This window comes from Tachysurus fulvidraco, chromosome 10 (assembly GCF_022655615.1).
Source record: "Tachysurus fulvidraco isolate hzauxx_2018 chromosome 10, HZAU_PFXX_2.0, whole genome shotgun sequence".
Taxonomy (NCBI): domain Eukaryota; kingdom Metazoa; phylum Chordata; class Actinopteri; order Siluriformes; family Bagridae; genus Tachysurus; species Tachysurus fulvidraco.
The window spans coordinates 22,912,621-22,927,117 of NC_062527.1; the positions used below are offsets into that span (position 1 = coordinate 22,912,621).

General features: G+C 36.4%; 1 protein-coding gene and 1 long non-coding RNA gene across 6 annotated transcripts; both read left to right on the plus strand.

The window, feature by feature from the left end:
* Nucleotides 1-678: 678 nt before the first annotated feature.
* LOC113638734 (programmed cell death 1 ligand 1-like) lies at nt 679-5,278 on the plus strand. Of its 5 annotated transcripts, none has more exons than XM_027140187.2 (5): nt 679-920; nt 2,545-2,614; nt 2,780-3,002; nt 3,699-3,725; nt 4,234-5,278. In XM_027140187.2, exons 3-5 carry the CDS (start codon nt 2,822-2,824, stop codon nt 4,344-4,346), a joined length of 321 nt encoding a protein of 106 aa, XP_026995988.2. In that variant the 5' UTR covers nt 679-920; nt 2,545-2,614; nt 2,780-2,821; the 3' UTR covers nt 4,347-5,278. The 5 variants fall into 5 exon arrangements, with proteins under 5 accessions (XP_026995988.2, XP_047675970.1, XP_026995989.2 ...); XM_027140185.2 differs by having other exon boundaries at nt 685-920; nt 2,706-3,002; XM_047820014.1 differs by lacking the exon at nt 2,545-2,614 and having other exon boundaries at nt 2,706-3,002.
* A 3,433-nt stretch (nt 5,279-8,711) lies between these two features.
* Nucleotides 8,712-11,290, plus strand: LOC113638733. The gene is made up of 2 exons (XR_007144212.1): nt 8,712-9,566; nt 9,809-11,290. It is a non-coding gene; the product is annotated as an uncharacterized LOC113638733 (long non-coding RNA).
* The last annotated feature ends 3,207 nt before the right edge of the window (nt 11,291-14,497 follow it).

Here is a 14,497-nt window from a genome sequence, read left to right on the forward strand (position 1 = left end):
AACATAGGATGCACTCCTTAGTGGGTCTGTTGAGGCTTTGTCCTGGCAGGACAGGAACATGTGTCACTAAGGGACACGCAGGTCGTTACAATTATTATAATTTTAAAATAAAATTACCATAAAATAAAACACCTACTAACTTTAATGATAATGAACTTTAAACATGGGAACAGGTCACGTGTGTGTGTGTGTGTGTGTGTGTGTGTGTGTGTGTGTGAGAGAGAGAGAGAGAGAGAGAGAGAGAGAGAGAGCAAACAGGTAAAAATAAAAGTAAGTGTGTGTGTGTGTGTGTGTGTGTGTGTGTGTGTGTGTGTGTGTGTGTGTGTGTGTGTGTGTGTGTGTGTGTGTGTGTGTGTGTGTTAAATGCTAATGTTACCTAATTTGTGTGAGGTATAAAGCACATGGTCTTAACGGAAGATGTGCCCTCTAGTGGTGAATCATAAAACTGATTAAATGGATAGACTTTGTGCTACATGGTCACTCAGGCCCTAAACCAGGACAGCACATAGAATGTGTCTATCTATCTATCTATCTATCTATCTATCTATCTATCTATCTATCTATCTATCTATCTATCTATCTATCTATATGTCAGCTGACCCACTGTAATATTCAGATGACCACAGTGCATGTGATCCCTGAAGGTCAGCTGTTTTTTCACAGCTATCACGTAGATGTCATGTGAGGTTTAACCGGGTTTCCAGTAGGGGGCAGTAATGTTCCTGTCATAATCAACAGAAAGCATCAAATAACAGATAAAGTAAAAGTGAATGCAGTGATACTGTGAGTCACAGCAGGTCCACTACCTAACTGAGGTGTTCAGTTGTTTACAGGAGAAACAGAGAGACTGGTGTGAGGAGATCTGATCTGTCCAAGACACGTTCACTGACAAAGCAGGATGTTTCACAGCTGCTGTTGGGGTAAGTAGGATTTACTGTAACTGTTATCCAGGGCAAAAGGGAATTCAGCTGGTCTGGAGTTTATCAGGACATGTATTAATAAACTGTGTGTTAAGTAACTGATATATTGGGGGGATGTGGTAGCTCAGTGGTTAAGGTGTTGGGCTACTGATCGGAAGGTCATGGGTTCGAACCCCAGGTCCACCAAGCTGCCACTACTGGGCCCCTGAGCAAGGCCCTTAACCCTCAGTTGCTCAGTTGTAAGTCACTCTGGATAAGGGTGTCTGCTAAATGCCGTAAATGTAAATGTAAATATTGTGTTAATGCACCTGGACAGTGAACAAAAATCAAACCCAACAGTTAATAAACTTCTGCACTTTGATTAGTTTAATATAATTTAAATAATCAAAATTAAACACTGGTGGTCTGTAATTATTTTATTAGAGATGAAGACGTTATTTTCCTTGTTGTTGTGACTGTAGCATCAACTGTACAGTGTTTAGATTTTATTTTTGTAACATTACCTGTTGAGATGCACAAAGTTTCAACACTATAGACAATTTTCCTGTGACTCCGTGTTGTTGTTTGTGTTGTTTCCCAGCTATAAGGACAGACACAGGGACCTTTTTCCTCAGTCTTTATAAAGTCAGTAGGAACACAGACATTACAGAGTGTCATAAGAGTCGTATCAAGTCAAAGGAGCATGAACTTCATTGTGCAATTTTAAAAATATCCGTCTCCTACACTTTTAGTTAAAAAGGAAGTAAATAAAGTGTCTTCAGTCGTGTGAGACAAAGTGTGAGAAGCTTTTGTTCTAAGTGTGTTAAAGAAGCAGCAGCAGTATGTGTTGATGTTCATGTGTTTTTTCCTGGACACTCTGGGTATGTGGACAAACCCTGTCTAATCATGAGGTTCATCTATTTAATCATCACTCATTTAAATCAGCAGAATGAAGTCCAGTATACGATCATGCTGAAGAGCTCAGTGACTATAACTGTGACACACAGGATGCCAGCTTTACAACATATCATTTTTAGATGTGTTGAACTACTACTAGGGTTTGGAGGATGTCAGGAGAACTCAGAACCAACAGTAAAGTGTGCTGGAGGAGGTACAATGGTTTAGACAATCATGTGATTCTGTCATGTGCAGATGTTTAGGGAAGAACCATTTCCTGTTCCAGCAAAGCGATACCCCTGTGCACAAAGCAGCTCCATGAAGACATTGTGTGGGATGTAGTAGCTCAGTGGTTAAGATGGTTGTGAGTTCAAATCCCAGGTCCATGAGCTGCCACTGAACACTGTAATATAAATATGTGGAGGTGAAGGTTGGAGTGAAGAACTGGAGTGTCCTGCACTGAGCCCTGACTGGAACTGGAGTCTCCTTGACATCCCAACATCAGAGTCTGATCTCACTGATGCTCTTGTAGCTGAATGATTCACACAAAACCCCACAGTTGTCTACATCTAGTGGAAAACCTTCCAGAAGAGAAAAGTGGAGCTGATTATAACAGCAAAAGGCAGCAAATCCATTTTAATGTCCACATAAAGCACTTATTAGTGTGATAATGTGTCCTTATTCCTCAAACTCTGTAGTATAAATGTATAAGACAGGTTTATTAACATTTAACTTTGTTTTGATATAGAAAATGTGCAGAGACTGTTCTTCAAAACTTCTCTCCTTTCTACTCACGTCTTGGTTTGCTAACTGTGCAGGTAACGAACTTCAATAAAACATTATGAGAAATAAGAGAAAATTCCTGAAATGTTGCTAAATACTCGTTTTTTCACCTTCCTCTGTCTGCAGTTCCTCAGAATATATCTGCTAGAGAGGGATTCACTGTTGTCCTGCCATGTAAATTTAAGGTCATGTCTCTCCAGAGACTGTATGTCGGGTGGCGCACGGATCAAAAGGTGGTGTTTATGCGTCTGGATAACGACTCGTATCAGGGGGAGGGATACGAGGGTCGTGTGGACGTTCCTGAGGATGAGCTGCGTAAAGGGAACTGCTCTCTGGTGATGAAGAACATCAGTGTTACTGATGCAGGAATCTACAGGAGCTACCTGAAGAGGTTCACTCAGAGTGTAGAACTCTCAGTCGATGGTAAGCCTCCAGACAGACGTCAGAAATAAGGAACGGTTAAAAAACTCATTTTATTTCTTTCACAATTTATTTCCACTTATGATTTATGATATAAATTTTTATTATTAATTTATAATTTTTTTACATGATTAATTTTTTATATTATTTTTCCAACTTTTTATACATCCAAGAAAGTCGCATTGTACTTTTTATCCATTCGTCATTACATTTTAATGTCCAGAAGACAAGATCTTCTTCTCACTTACATTACAGCTTGTCATGATACGTCTATAAGCCAAAAAACACACAGCTTGTGACGTTACTGAGAAACTGAATGAAAAAAATATGTCTATGGGTCATGAGCTGTACACGTCCCTGTGAATGAGCTGTTGCTATAGAAACAATAAAGTATTAGAGCACATTAATATAAACCTGCGCTACAGTCAGGGCTGCTGTTAGAGAGAAGTAATCAACACCTTCTGACCAATCAGAGTCCAGAACTCAGCAGTGCTGTGGTTTAAAGGTTTAGATTAGATTAGATTAGATTAGATTAGATTAGATTAGATTAGATTAGATTAGATTAGATTAGATTAGAACCGTCTTCACATGGCTGATGTTATCTTGGCCTGTAGACTTTTATTTACATTACAGAGTTTAATTTCTTTTTTTCTTTTTTTTTTATTTCTTTTCTTCCTTCTATGTTCTCTGCGCACAAAGAAACCCCAGAAAAGCCATCTGTCTCAGGTGAGAAGAGGAGATAATACACTGAAAACTGAAATGCTGCAGAACATTTAGCATAAAGCAGCTTTGAGTTTAAATCAACACCGTGAGCTCAGTAGATTCTTATAAATCACCATTCTTTTAAATTCTCAGGTTAATTTAACATTTATTTTGATGGTTATTTTGTTTTACTTTTATTCAGTTGATTTTATTTTATTTTTACATTTTATTGCTTTATGTATGGCGTATTATAAGAATTCCTTGTATGTATAGCAGTATTTGTAGAATATTGTTCTGTATGTATACAGAATGCCAACATGAAGTATTTCTCTTTTTACTGGATAGAAATTAAATCACAGCACATCAGAATGTTATATTTAAAATGTGCAGAAATAAAATCCCATCTAATATAAACAAATAAATAAATAATCAGTTTGGAGTGAAAACTTTCTGGGGTCCTGTGTTTACAGTGTGGGAAAATAATTTCTTCAAACTTCTGCTGAAACCCAACCATGAATTTGTCTCCTTCCAGGTGACGCAGGAGTGAACTCTCCTCATCCGCTGGTCATCATCACATCACTGCTCACCTTTTTACTCTTTCACGCCTGGAGCAAGGAGTTAAAGTCATCACAGCCTCCTATGTAGTGAAGACTCAGATATACACTGTAAAAAACACCGTAAACTTTTCACCTGGAGGAAAATTCACCTTTCTGTTAAAAAGTCGCTGATTTAGATATCAGAGGAAAAATCAGTGAATTAATTCTGATCCTGAAACAAATGTAAAAGTTTGGAATTGGAATTAGATTTTTAGATGCTGTAAATGTTTACATCTGTTTCTTTAGTTTATTCATATTGGATAGATTCCTTTGGCTTTATTATGTGTAAAGTTTATACTATTTACTGGTGTCATGTTTCTAGATTTTTATTGATTCCAGTATTTTTTAATAAACATTTTAGCTTACACATTAGCTTAGAACTTTTTATGAAAAAACAAAAAAATAAACAGTACAGAATTTTTTCTGCTCCTCAAGGTTTCAGTAATGTTATAAAAAAGATTAAAAGTTGTTTTGTGCCAAATCTAATAGATATAAACCCACATGTGAAAGGAAAAATCACTGTAATGTCCTCTGGCCAGATGTGTAACTCTGACTCAGTTTCCAGCACTGAAAGGGAAATGTTGCTGATTTTTTTTTAGTATTTTTATAATAATAATAATAATAATAATAATTATTATTATTATAATTATTATGTTTTATGTTCTACTTAAAAAAAGAGAAAGAATTAGATGTTTTTGTATTTTTTTCAACATTTAGAACTTTTGTTTGCAAAAGGAAAAAAAAGAAAAAAAGAAAACCTTCAGACCGTCACTGTGTCATTCACAACAGGTTCCTTTGAGGAAATACAGGCTTTATGAGCATGATGTTATATATTGAGCAGAATCTTCCATAATGTGAAGTTAATGGAGTTACTTGTAGCTTTTTTTTTGTAGAAGCGCTCCACATTTCTTACACTGTAGTTATGTGAAAAATCTGTGTAAAGATCTGTTATTTTTATTAAAGAAAATATATCATTTTAAATTGCACTTTGTGAATGTTATTTTTTGATATTTATAGTATGAAAGCCTTGTTATGAATAAAGCTTATTTAATTAACTTATTTTGTTTAAGTTATATGTTCATAAGTGTGTAACACTACATCACTCCTTCAAAATTAGTTTGAAAGAGAAACACTTCGAGAGCACGGGCCCAAAAATGAACTTCAAATCACTCAAGGTACAAAGATTTATTAAAATTGGACAGCAAATTATATATATATCACTCATAACTACTTCAAGAAAACATGGCAAACATGGATCCCATACACAGAGACCCACACACACAGAAAGCAACGCAAGGCTGGGAAGGTGTTATAAAAGAAATACAAAAACAAAGCCCCAGCCAAACGGACTCATACACAAACAATCCACATGCTGCCTAACCGGGTCAGGAGCAGGTTTTCTTCAGTAAACCCAGAGTTTGTTGGTCTCCTCCCCTTTTTTAAAGAGGAAGCGATGTATAAACACCTCATCCATTGCCCACGTTTCAGTTACGCAGAGAGCAGCAAAGGGAATGCAATGTCCTTTTATGGACGATCCTGTTGATGAAGAGGCTTTATTAATTTGTAGGGAGTTACATTTACATCGGGAGAGGATTTTAAGGCCCAGAGTGGATTTTTTGTCATATCCCTATGCATATTTATTTGAGCGGTACCATTTTTCTTTACAGTTAATAAGATCCATAATCTCATCCATCCTTACATCAGAAACATCAGCCATCGCAACCGTGCTCTTACATCTGAGCAGCTGCTTTGTGTTGCCTTCATTTGCAAAGAAACGTGTAGTTTTGTGTATAACATCGGGGATGCAGAACATATTAGTAAGGCTAATTAATCATGATATCCACCACCACAAAACAAAAAAAAGAAAATGAATAAACACAAAATCACAGCAATTTAGATGCTGTTCTTTATTTGAAAAAAAAAAAAAGTAGATTTTACGACGAGGAAGTAAAGGGGGAAACCCCGAATAATAGAGAAAGCGAAACTGAATGATGTTACTTTAATAAAATGTGGCGCACACAAACAAACTCTCAGTCTGTGTGTGTCTGTGCTTCTGCCTGCAGGATAAGACTCGATCGTGTCATTTGTTACAGTGAGTATGAATGTTATTGCTTCCGAGAAACTTCTGGCTTTTTTTTTTTTTTTTTTAGGAAGGATTAAAAAGGGAGAACTGATCAGAGTTTAAGCTGCAGTTAAGATGTGATGATGATTTATTTTTATTTTATTGCGCGTTTATTTAAACATTTCCTCTGATGGTGTGTGTGTGTGTGTGTGTGTGTGTGTGTGTGTGTGTGTGTGTGTGTGTGTGTGTGTGTGTGTGTGTGTGTGTGTGTGTGTTTACAGAGAGAGTTTGATTTGTCCAGGTTGTGACATCGTGCCACATTTTATTTTTATTTAAAAGTTAAAGCTTGGAGAAAGACTACAGACCAGGGGAGGTTCTAGGATTACATCTTTAGGGGGTTTTAGCCCTAAACAAGAAGAGTTTTATATTATATATTATATGACTACCAAATTATGGTATTATTTAAAATGGCAAAAGTGGACACCAAAATTTTATGCATGATGTAATTATGCCAGTCTTGAATCAAATCAGTTCATGTATGTGTGCATTCTCTACAAACAGTGTGAATGAATATATGAATATGAATGAAGGCTTAGTGGTTAGCACGTTCGTCTCACACCTCCAGGGTCGGGGGTTCGATTCCCACCTCCGCCTTGTGTGTGCGGAATTTGCATGTTCTCCCCGTGCCTCGGAGGTTTCCTCCGGGTACTCCGGTTTCCTCCCCCAGTCCAAAGACATGCATGGTAGGTTGATTTGGCATCTCTGGAAAATTGTCCATAGTGTGTGATTGCATAAGTGAATGAGAGTGTATGTGCCCTGTGATGGGTTGGCACTCCTGTCTTGATGCCCAGTGACGCCTAAGATAGGCACAGGCTCCCCGTGACCCGAGGTAGTTCGGATAAGCGGTAGAAAATGGATGGATGGATGGATTGTTTGGATTAATATTTTGTTCGTTCTATTAACTGGGTGTGGAATAGAAGAAATAGGCAGAAAGTAAGAAAGTATGCAACTAGTGGTAAAAATAAATAAATAATAATAACTGACAGTGTTTGACTTGAGAATACACGTGTGTATTTTCATTTCACAACACGATTTATCATTCACTGCTCATAAATCTGTGTAAATAATTAGCTAAAGACAAATCAACATGACCGAGCTGTATATAAACATGGCATTACACCAGAGTTTGTTGTTGTTTTTGTTGTTAATTGAATAGAACAGTAGTTTTGTGTAACTGTATTTGTGTATTTTCTATTTTGTATTTATTTCCCACCTCACAAAAAGGTTCATTGTCAGAAATTCTTATTGCTTTAACTCATGAAAACATTTCCATTTAAAAAGTTACATCATTTGAAGTTAGAAAATTATTATGCCAAAAGTCTGTGCTTCTGTCCTACTGTTTAAATCAGGGAACAGATCTGAGTGTATTGATTCCTCTGTTATTGTCTGTTATTGGCTTTAACCCAGCTGAAGTCAGTCTTTGGTCACTCAGTTCTTGGTCCTTGAATGTTTTACAGGATGATTTTGTGCAAACAGTTCAGAATGTCCTGGATTATACCCACATAGGGATTGTGAGTTAGTCCTTAGTCATAGTCCTGTATGAAGCTTGCTTTGATGAAATGTCTGTAGTGTGTGAAGGTTTTATGGATAGTTTTTGGTAACTACAAACTTCAGCTGTTGTGTGTCTTCTTTTGGTTTAGGTTCAGAGCATCATGTGAGACATCTGTCTAGAATGTGTTAAGCTGAATGTGTTGAAGCTGAATGTGTTTCTGTGACATGATTCTCCTCATGACTGGTTATTTCATGCTGCTGAAGCTGATGGTGATTTACAGTGTCATGAATTTGTGTTGTTTAAATATAACATTACACTGTATGATTAGTTAAAATGGAACTGAAATTATTCACAGATTTAAAGAAGTCTATTAACTGTAGTTCAGTCAGGACCACTACGTAAACGAAGGTTGCGAGCATACAGTTAGTGTTGGCGGAATGGTTCTGTTCTGGGGGAATTTCCCCACGCGCCTGTCCGTGCGTTACGGAAGTCGTGCTGGTTTGATGCGCCTTGTGGACAGCTGATTAGCAGCTGATGCAGCTTACTGCGTGGCCTGCCTGAACTAACGCGATGCTTGATATATCTAGATATATTATTTTGACACCTGACACTTGTTTGTTGTAGAACATCTGCAGACATTGAGGGCATCATGACCTGCTTTTCTGCACTGGGTATTCTGTGCACCACTGCTTTTTTGAGTAAGTAACTTTTATTTTTTATAAAACAGACGAAACATAATGTTCTTAATAAGTTTACTGTCTGGATTTATCTAGACTTTAAATTTCCCATCTCAGGTCCCCTGTCTGCAGCTGATATCCCTGTGTCTGGTTATGTGGGTTCTACAGCTGTCCTGCCGTGTGAACTGCAGACTGTAGACACTGAAACACCGTATATTAGGTGGTTCGTCAATTCTGAGACTGTGTTTGAGCGATGGGGTAAGGAGACATATCAGGGTGAGGGATATGAGGGCCGTGTGGACGTTCCTGAGGAAGAGCTGAGGAAAGGGAACTGTTCCTTGGTGTTAAAACACCTGAAACTTACTGATACAGCTGACTACATGAGCTACGAAGTATTGAGAGACACCAGGAGATTAAACAGGGTAAAGAGATCTGAAATATCTAAACTAAACCTGATCAGCAGTGTTCATCTCTCAGTCAGTGGTGAGTTATTGTCAGTAGAACACACACTGATCATTACACACATCAGAAAACAAAGGAATGACTGGAAAATCTCACTATTTAACAAAAAATGTTAGACTCCATCTAACTTTAAATCACAATCATTTTCATTACACAAACATTTATTTCCCTCAGCTGCAGGAACTGAAATGATTTTCTTGCTCATTTGTACAGTTTATTTACCTTTTAATACAATTTCAGTGCTTTTAATTAAACACCATATTCATTTGGTTATTCTTTATTAACTTACAGATATACTGTGTGGGATAATTAAGTCTGTTCAAATCAGTAATGGAGTAAAAGTTAAAACTGGGAATTATATCAGAGACTTTGACTTACACATAACACACACTGTAAATCCATGAAGTAAGAAGTGCTCATACAGAGGATTTCTAAATGTACCAAGATATTAAAAATGTTTATTTCTTTTAGAGCTCCCTCCTAAAGAAGACAGAAGTATTACTCCAGTTCCTTCAGGTGAGTCACTGCCAGCATTGTGTGTTAATTAGCTGTAAATCAGTTTTATTTTCTTCCCTAATAAACAATTGAGTTATTTAGAATGAGGTGTAAGTAGCACTCAAGCTACCAAAATATCTTCTTAGGAGTAAATCCACAAATCACTGGAATTGTACATGAATTGTGTGTGTGTGTGTGTGTGTGTGTGTGTGTGTGTGTGTGTGTGTGTGTGTGTGTGTGTGTGTGTGTGTTTCTCTCTCCAGCTGATACAGGAATGAAGTGTCCTCACCTACTGGTCATGGTCTTGTCCTTCATCTGTTTACTCATCCAGCTCTTCTGACTAGAAGTTGTGATGCTCTCCAATCATTACCCCAGATTCATGTCAGAATGCAGCATTTCAGATGTTCTACAGTACTGTATGTGTTAGTATGGTTAATGTCAGCTGTCAGAAGGTCACACAAAAGGAGCTGACTGAGCTAAAAATAGTATTTAAAAGCATTTTACACTTTATTGTTCAAAAAAAGGGGAAATTCTTTTCCACAACACTGAACTTGTTCGACACACAACATAAACAGTCATAATTCACACGTCAAGAAACATTCAAAATAACACACAGCGATGTCTATTCTTAAGGTACTTAATGACTGAGGGAATCAGGCTTCTTCCAAAGCGGGCCCTCCTGCTCCTCAGAGCCCGAACCTGCACCCTGAGGGCAGTGGGGTTAGACACTCATTTAGCGGATGTGTGGAATCTTGTTCTATTGAAATGGCAAAGCGTCCGATAGCTGTGTTATTGAGTTCTATAAGGTTAGGTGTTTGAAGACCGATAACCACTAAACTAACACTTTGTTGTTCCCTTTCGGAAATCGAGCTGCGTCGAAACGCTATGGTCACTTTAGTTGTTCCTAATAAAATGGTTGGTGAGTGAATTTTCGAGTCGATTGTGGTTTTGTGTGCATGTTCTACATGCTCATGAAACCACAGTGTGTTAAAAGTAGCGAGGGTGTTTCCTGTCATGTGTCATCTGTGCAAAATATTTCCAGTTTACTGCCCACATTTTGTACCCATTTTCCCATAATAAGTGATGCATGTAAATTAATTTAAACAAATCATCTTCACCCTGCGTTAGAAACAAAGAAATCAAATCAAAACAATTCAAAACAAAAATGATTAAATGTAATCAATAAATGTGAACAGATTCACTTTGTTCCAGAGTGAAAATGTTATTAGTAATAAAATAGTATGGAACTTTGAGTGAAGTTATCAGCTGATAGAATTATGGTACTTAATCATTTGTCCAAAGTAAAGAAAACATTTCCAGTGTAGGAATCACATTAGATCAGAATAAACCAGCCTCGAGCCAACAAGTCTACTGAACCCTGAGTCTCAAACAGAACTGCTAGAGAACGGTTGAGTTTGTCAGTTCAGTCAGATTCTCAGTTACAGAGAATAACAAGTAACATTATTTCTTTTTATTACTTCTTTTTGGGTCGTCTTTTTTTATTTTTGTTTATTTTCAGCCTGAATATTTCAGTGGCATTTTTGGTGTTGAATGTAAGTCAAACTTACACTGAAAGGGTTCATCTCACATTCAGCACAGATTATATTTGTAGTAATGGAGGAAGCTGCACTGAGATCAGGGAGAGAGGCAGGGCTGTGTCTGTTAATATCCAACAGGTTAAACACCAGTGTACAATGCTTGTGTTGTTTCAGTGTTTTCTTAAAAAATAATAATAAAGAAATAGAGGAGATCAGGAAGAGGCAAAAACTTTTTAACAGTGCTGTAGATCAGTCGCTCTGCCATTCATTCATATGGAATGGTTTATGTTGTGTTCTATTAGAAAGAAAAATAAAGACTGCACTACTGGAGTGTTTCTAAATGACAGTTTGTACTAGTGTGTAAAAAGTTGCTATATAATATAATATAATATAATATATAATATAATAACCACTTGATATGGTGACTCTGTAATCCTGTGTAGAGATGAACAAATTGTTGTCATAGCTTTCAGTTATTCAGTAATAACAATGATGACATTGTTGCGATTCGACGCAGCGTCTCGTTCCTCAGGGAACTATGGTTACGGTCGTAACCTAGAGACGTTCCCTTTCGGAACTCGAGCTGCGTCGAAACCCTATGGGAACGCCCTCTGCGTGACCATAGCGTTTCGACGCAGCGTCTCGTTCCTCAGGGAACTATGGTTACGGTCGTAACCTAGAGACGATATGATTTCTGTTAAAAAGGTCTTGCAAGAGTTGCAAGTCATTCTTAACTAGATATCATGATCCTTTTATAGTTAGACTAACCCAATTTGTTTAGTACAACCAACATGATTTTTGACTTAACCTCTAAACTCTTCAAAGTTCTGGTGATATTAAGTGGTCAAATGACATAATTTAAGTTATTCTAACTTCTTAATTTTGATTCCATTCTACTTAGATATGACCATGCAAATTGTTACCTTATTTTTTTGAGTATAAGTAACTTATTTCACTTCAATCAGGAGAAATAACACAGCAATTCCAGTTTTATAATGAAAAAAAAAATTCTAAAAAAAAAAATTCTAAAAAAAAAGATAATTATCCAGGACTCAAGTATTTCTCAAGTAAAGTCAAGTAAGGAATCAAGTATTTTTTCTTAGTAACCTGGTTGGTACAGAAAAAAATAAACTCAAATAATAACAATAAATCACAGGGAACCTGAAAAATGAATTCCAACAACAGCCACGATTGCCCGATTATTGGGTCCACCTAACTGAAACTAAAAGTTTTCTTCCTTTTTTTATATTATTGCAAAGTATTGAATTTTCCCTTCATCACATAAACTACAGCCACCATAAAATCTCAAACAAATACAACACTGTAACCTGCATGTAAAAAATTGTCAAAATTACTGTACGTGTGTGCACAACAAAACCTTTACATGAAACATTTCAGACAGAAAATAGTTTATTGTTAAAAGACATTACCTTCAGGCTAGCTTTCAGACCATCCAGCTCAAGAATTATTTTCTGAAACACCTCAAAAGTATTCTTTAGTTCTTTTGGGTAGCTGAGGTTAAGAGCATATATCAGCCCCATTAGCAGGGCACAGGCTCTGGATACATCCAGGTCTTGCAGGACTTCTGTTCCCTCAATAATAATAATACTGGTGCTGGCTGGGTCAAAATTTGTGGCACCTCTAGCTATGCCAATCTTCATTACTTCATTATCCACATCATCCTAAGTAGGTCAGAATCAACGTCTGTGTTTTAAGTCATATTTAAAAATGAGTAATACAAAATACAATGTATTTGAGTGTAAGTGTCAGATTTACATACCAAGTGCTCTTTAAAGAGATCTTCCTCCTTTTCTCAAAGATATACTATTAAGGAATGTATAGCAGTCTCTCTCCTCCTTTCCACAGAATCAACCGGTAAAGAAACAGGACATTAATAGACACAGGAGTTAAATCTTAGGATACACTGCAAGAAAAATTCAGACCTTTTAAACTTATGATTTGACAGTAAACCCTTATAAAAAATATTATAAACTAATTATACATTGTATAAAAAAATTTAGTCTTAAGTGTTGCTGACTAAGTTGGCCTACTGACTAAACATGAAAAATTGCAAACTTAAAGAAATGTGTCAACTCCCTGACCATCAAACATAATGCAGCAGATTGTAAGTGAAGGAAAAATAAAAACTCAAATGTTGTAATGGCAAATTTACAAAAAGCTAAAGGTAAAAACGTAAGCGTCAGCACAGCAGATAAAAATGGCACGCAAACACATTGTCATGTTAGGTAGTGTGCTTAAATTAACTTATTATTAACTTATAAATTAACTTAAAATATAAAATAATATATTACTTCCCTATATAGCCTCGATTCTTCTGTTTCTCCGGTTCCTAGTAGTCCCGCTCTGGCAGCAAATTCAGTTTCACTAACTTTTATTATTTATTTATTTATTATTTTTCTATTGTTACATGAAGATAAAAATGTTTGTTCAGAATCGATATATAATTAAGTTAAGACAGTATTCTTTATTTTAATTTTGAAAAATATTTTAAAATGAGTTACCAACTCACCAATACAAGTACATATAACAAACTTAATTTTTTTATGCTGATAACATGGACGACATGCAGGGTTGTTTTTTTGTAGCATAAGCATCGTAAGTTTTTCCGTCTTCTTTTTGATTGCATTCTGAAAACCGCATACACCAAAGTGTGTTCCATATCAATTATCCCGGAAATGGGGTACTGTAAAACATATATTTGCATTTTGGGTGGAAGTAGAAAGATCGGATCGCTATCCGATTCGCCAAGACGCGTTTATGTGGCCTGATGTAAACGGAACAGTGTTAACAAATCATATAGCTATCGGATCAGAGACAACACATGAAGTGACCAGGTGTAAAAAGTCCCTGAGTCAGTGAGTTTCTCAAAGGCCACCAACCTCATCACACATCACTAAGCACTGGTGTCTCCTTCCATACATGTGACTGTGAAGAGTGAATGAATGGTTTCTATGGAAACAATATTCTATTATTCTCAAAATCTATTATACAGATTTTGAGAATTTAAAAGGTTTTTATTTTTATCCAAACTTTTGATCAATAATTCTCTTGTGCTTATGTAATTTAGCTTAAGCAGAAAAATGGTAACTTTGACTTTGTTGGGAAATGATTATTAGATTATTAGAACTGATTATTAGGTGCATTACAATGTGGATATGAATGTAATAAAGGTAGAACTGACTGGTCTTTTATACATAAGCACTTGCTATCTACAGTAAGCACATTTGCACTGCCAGGCATCATTACATCAGTGCGATATTTGTGGCCTGTTTCTTATGTTTTGTATGAGAGCTGCTTATGGATCCTTTATCTGTAACAATAATATGCTGGAAGCAGTTGAACAGTTCTGCAGTTAAACAGAGACCTTATTAGGTTTATTTACTGCCCTGTGGA

What these genes read in the sequence shown, in the direction of transcription:
- LOC113638734 (XM_027140185.2), top strand. Translation starts at nt 2,548, where the DNA reads ATGTGCAGAGACTGTTCTTCAAAACTTCTCTCCTTTCTACTCACGTCT. An exon ending in TGTAGAACTCTCAGTCGATG is followed by an intron (nt 3,003 to 3,698) that starts GTAAGCCTCCAG and finishes CTGCGCACAAAG; the next exon opens with AAACCCCAGAAAAGCCATCT. An exon ending in AGAAAAGCCATCTGTCTCAG is followed by an intron (nt 3,726 to 4,233) that starts GTGAGAAGAGGA and finishes GTCTCCTTCCAG; the next exon opens with GTGACGCAGGAGTGAACTCT.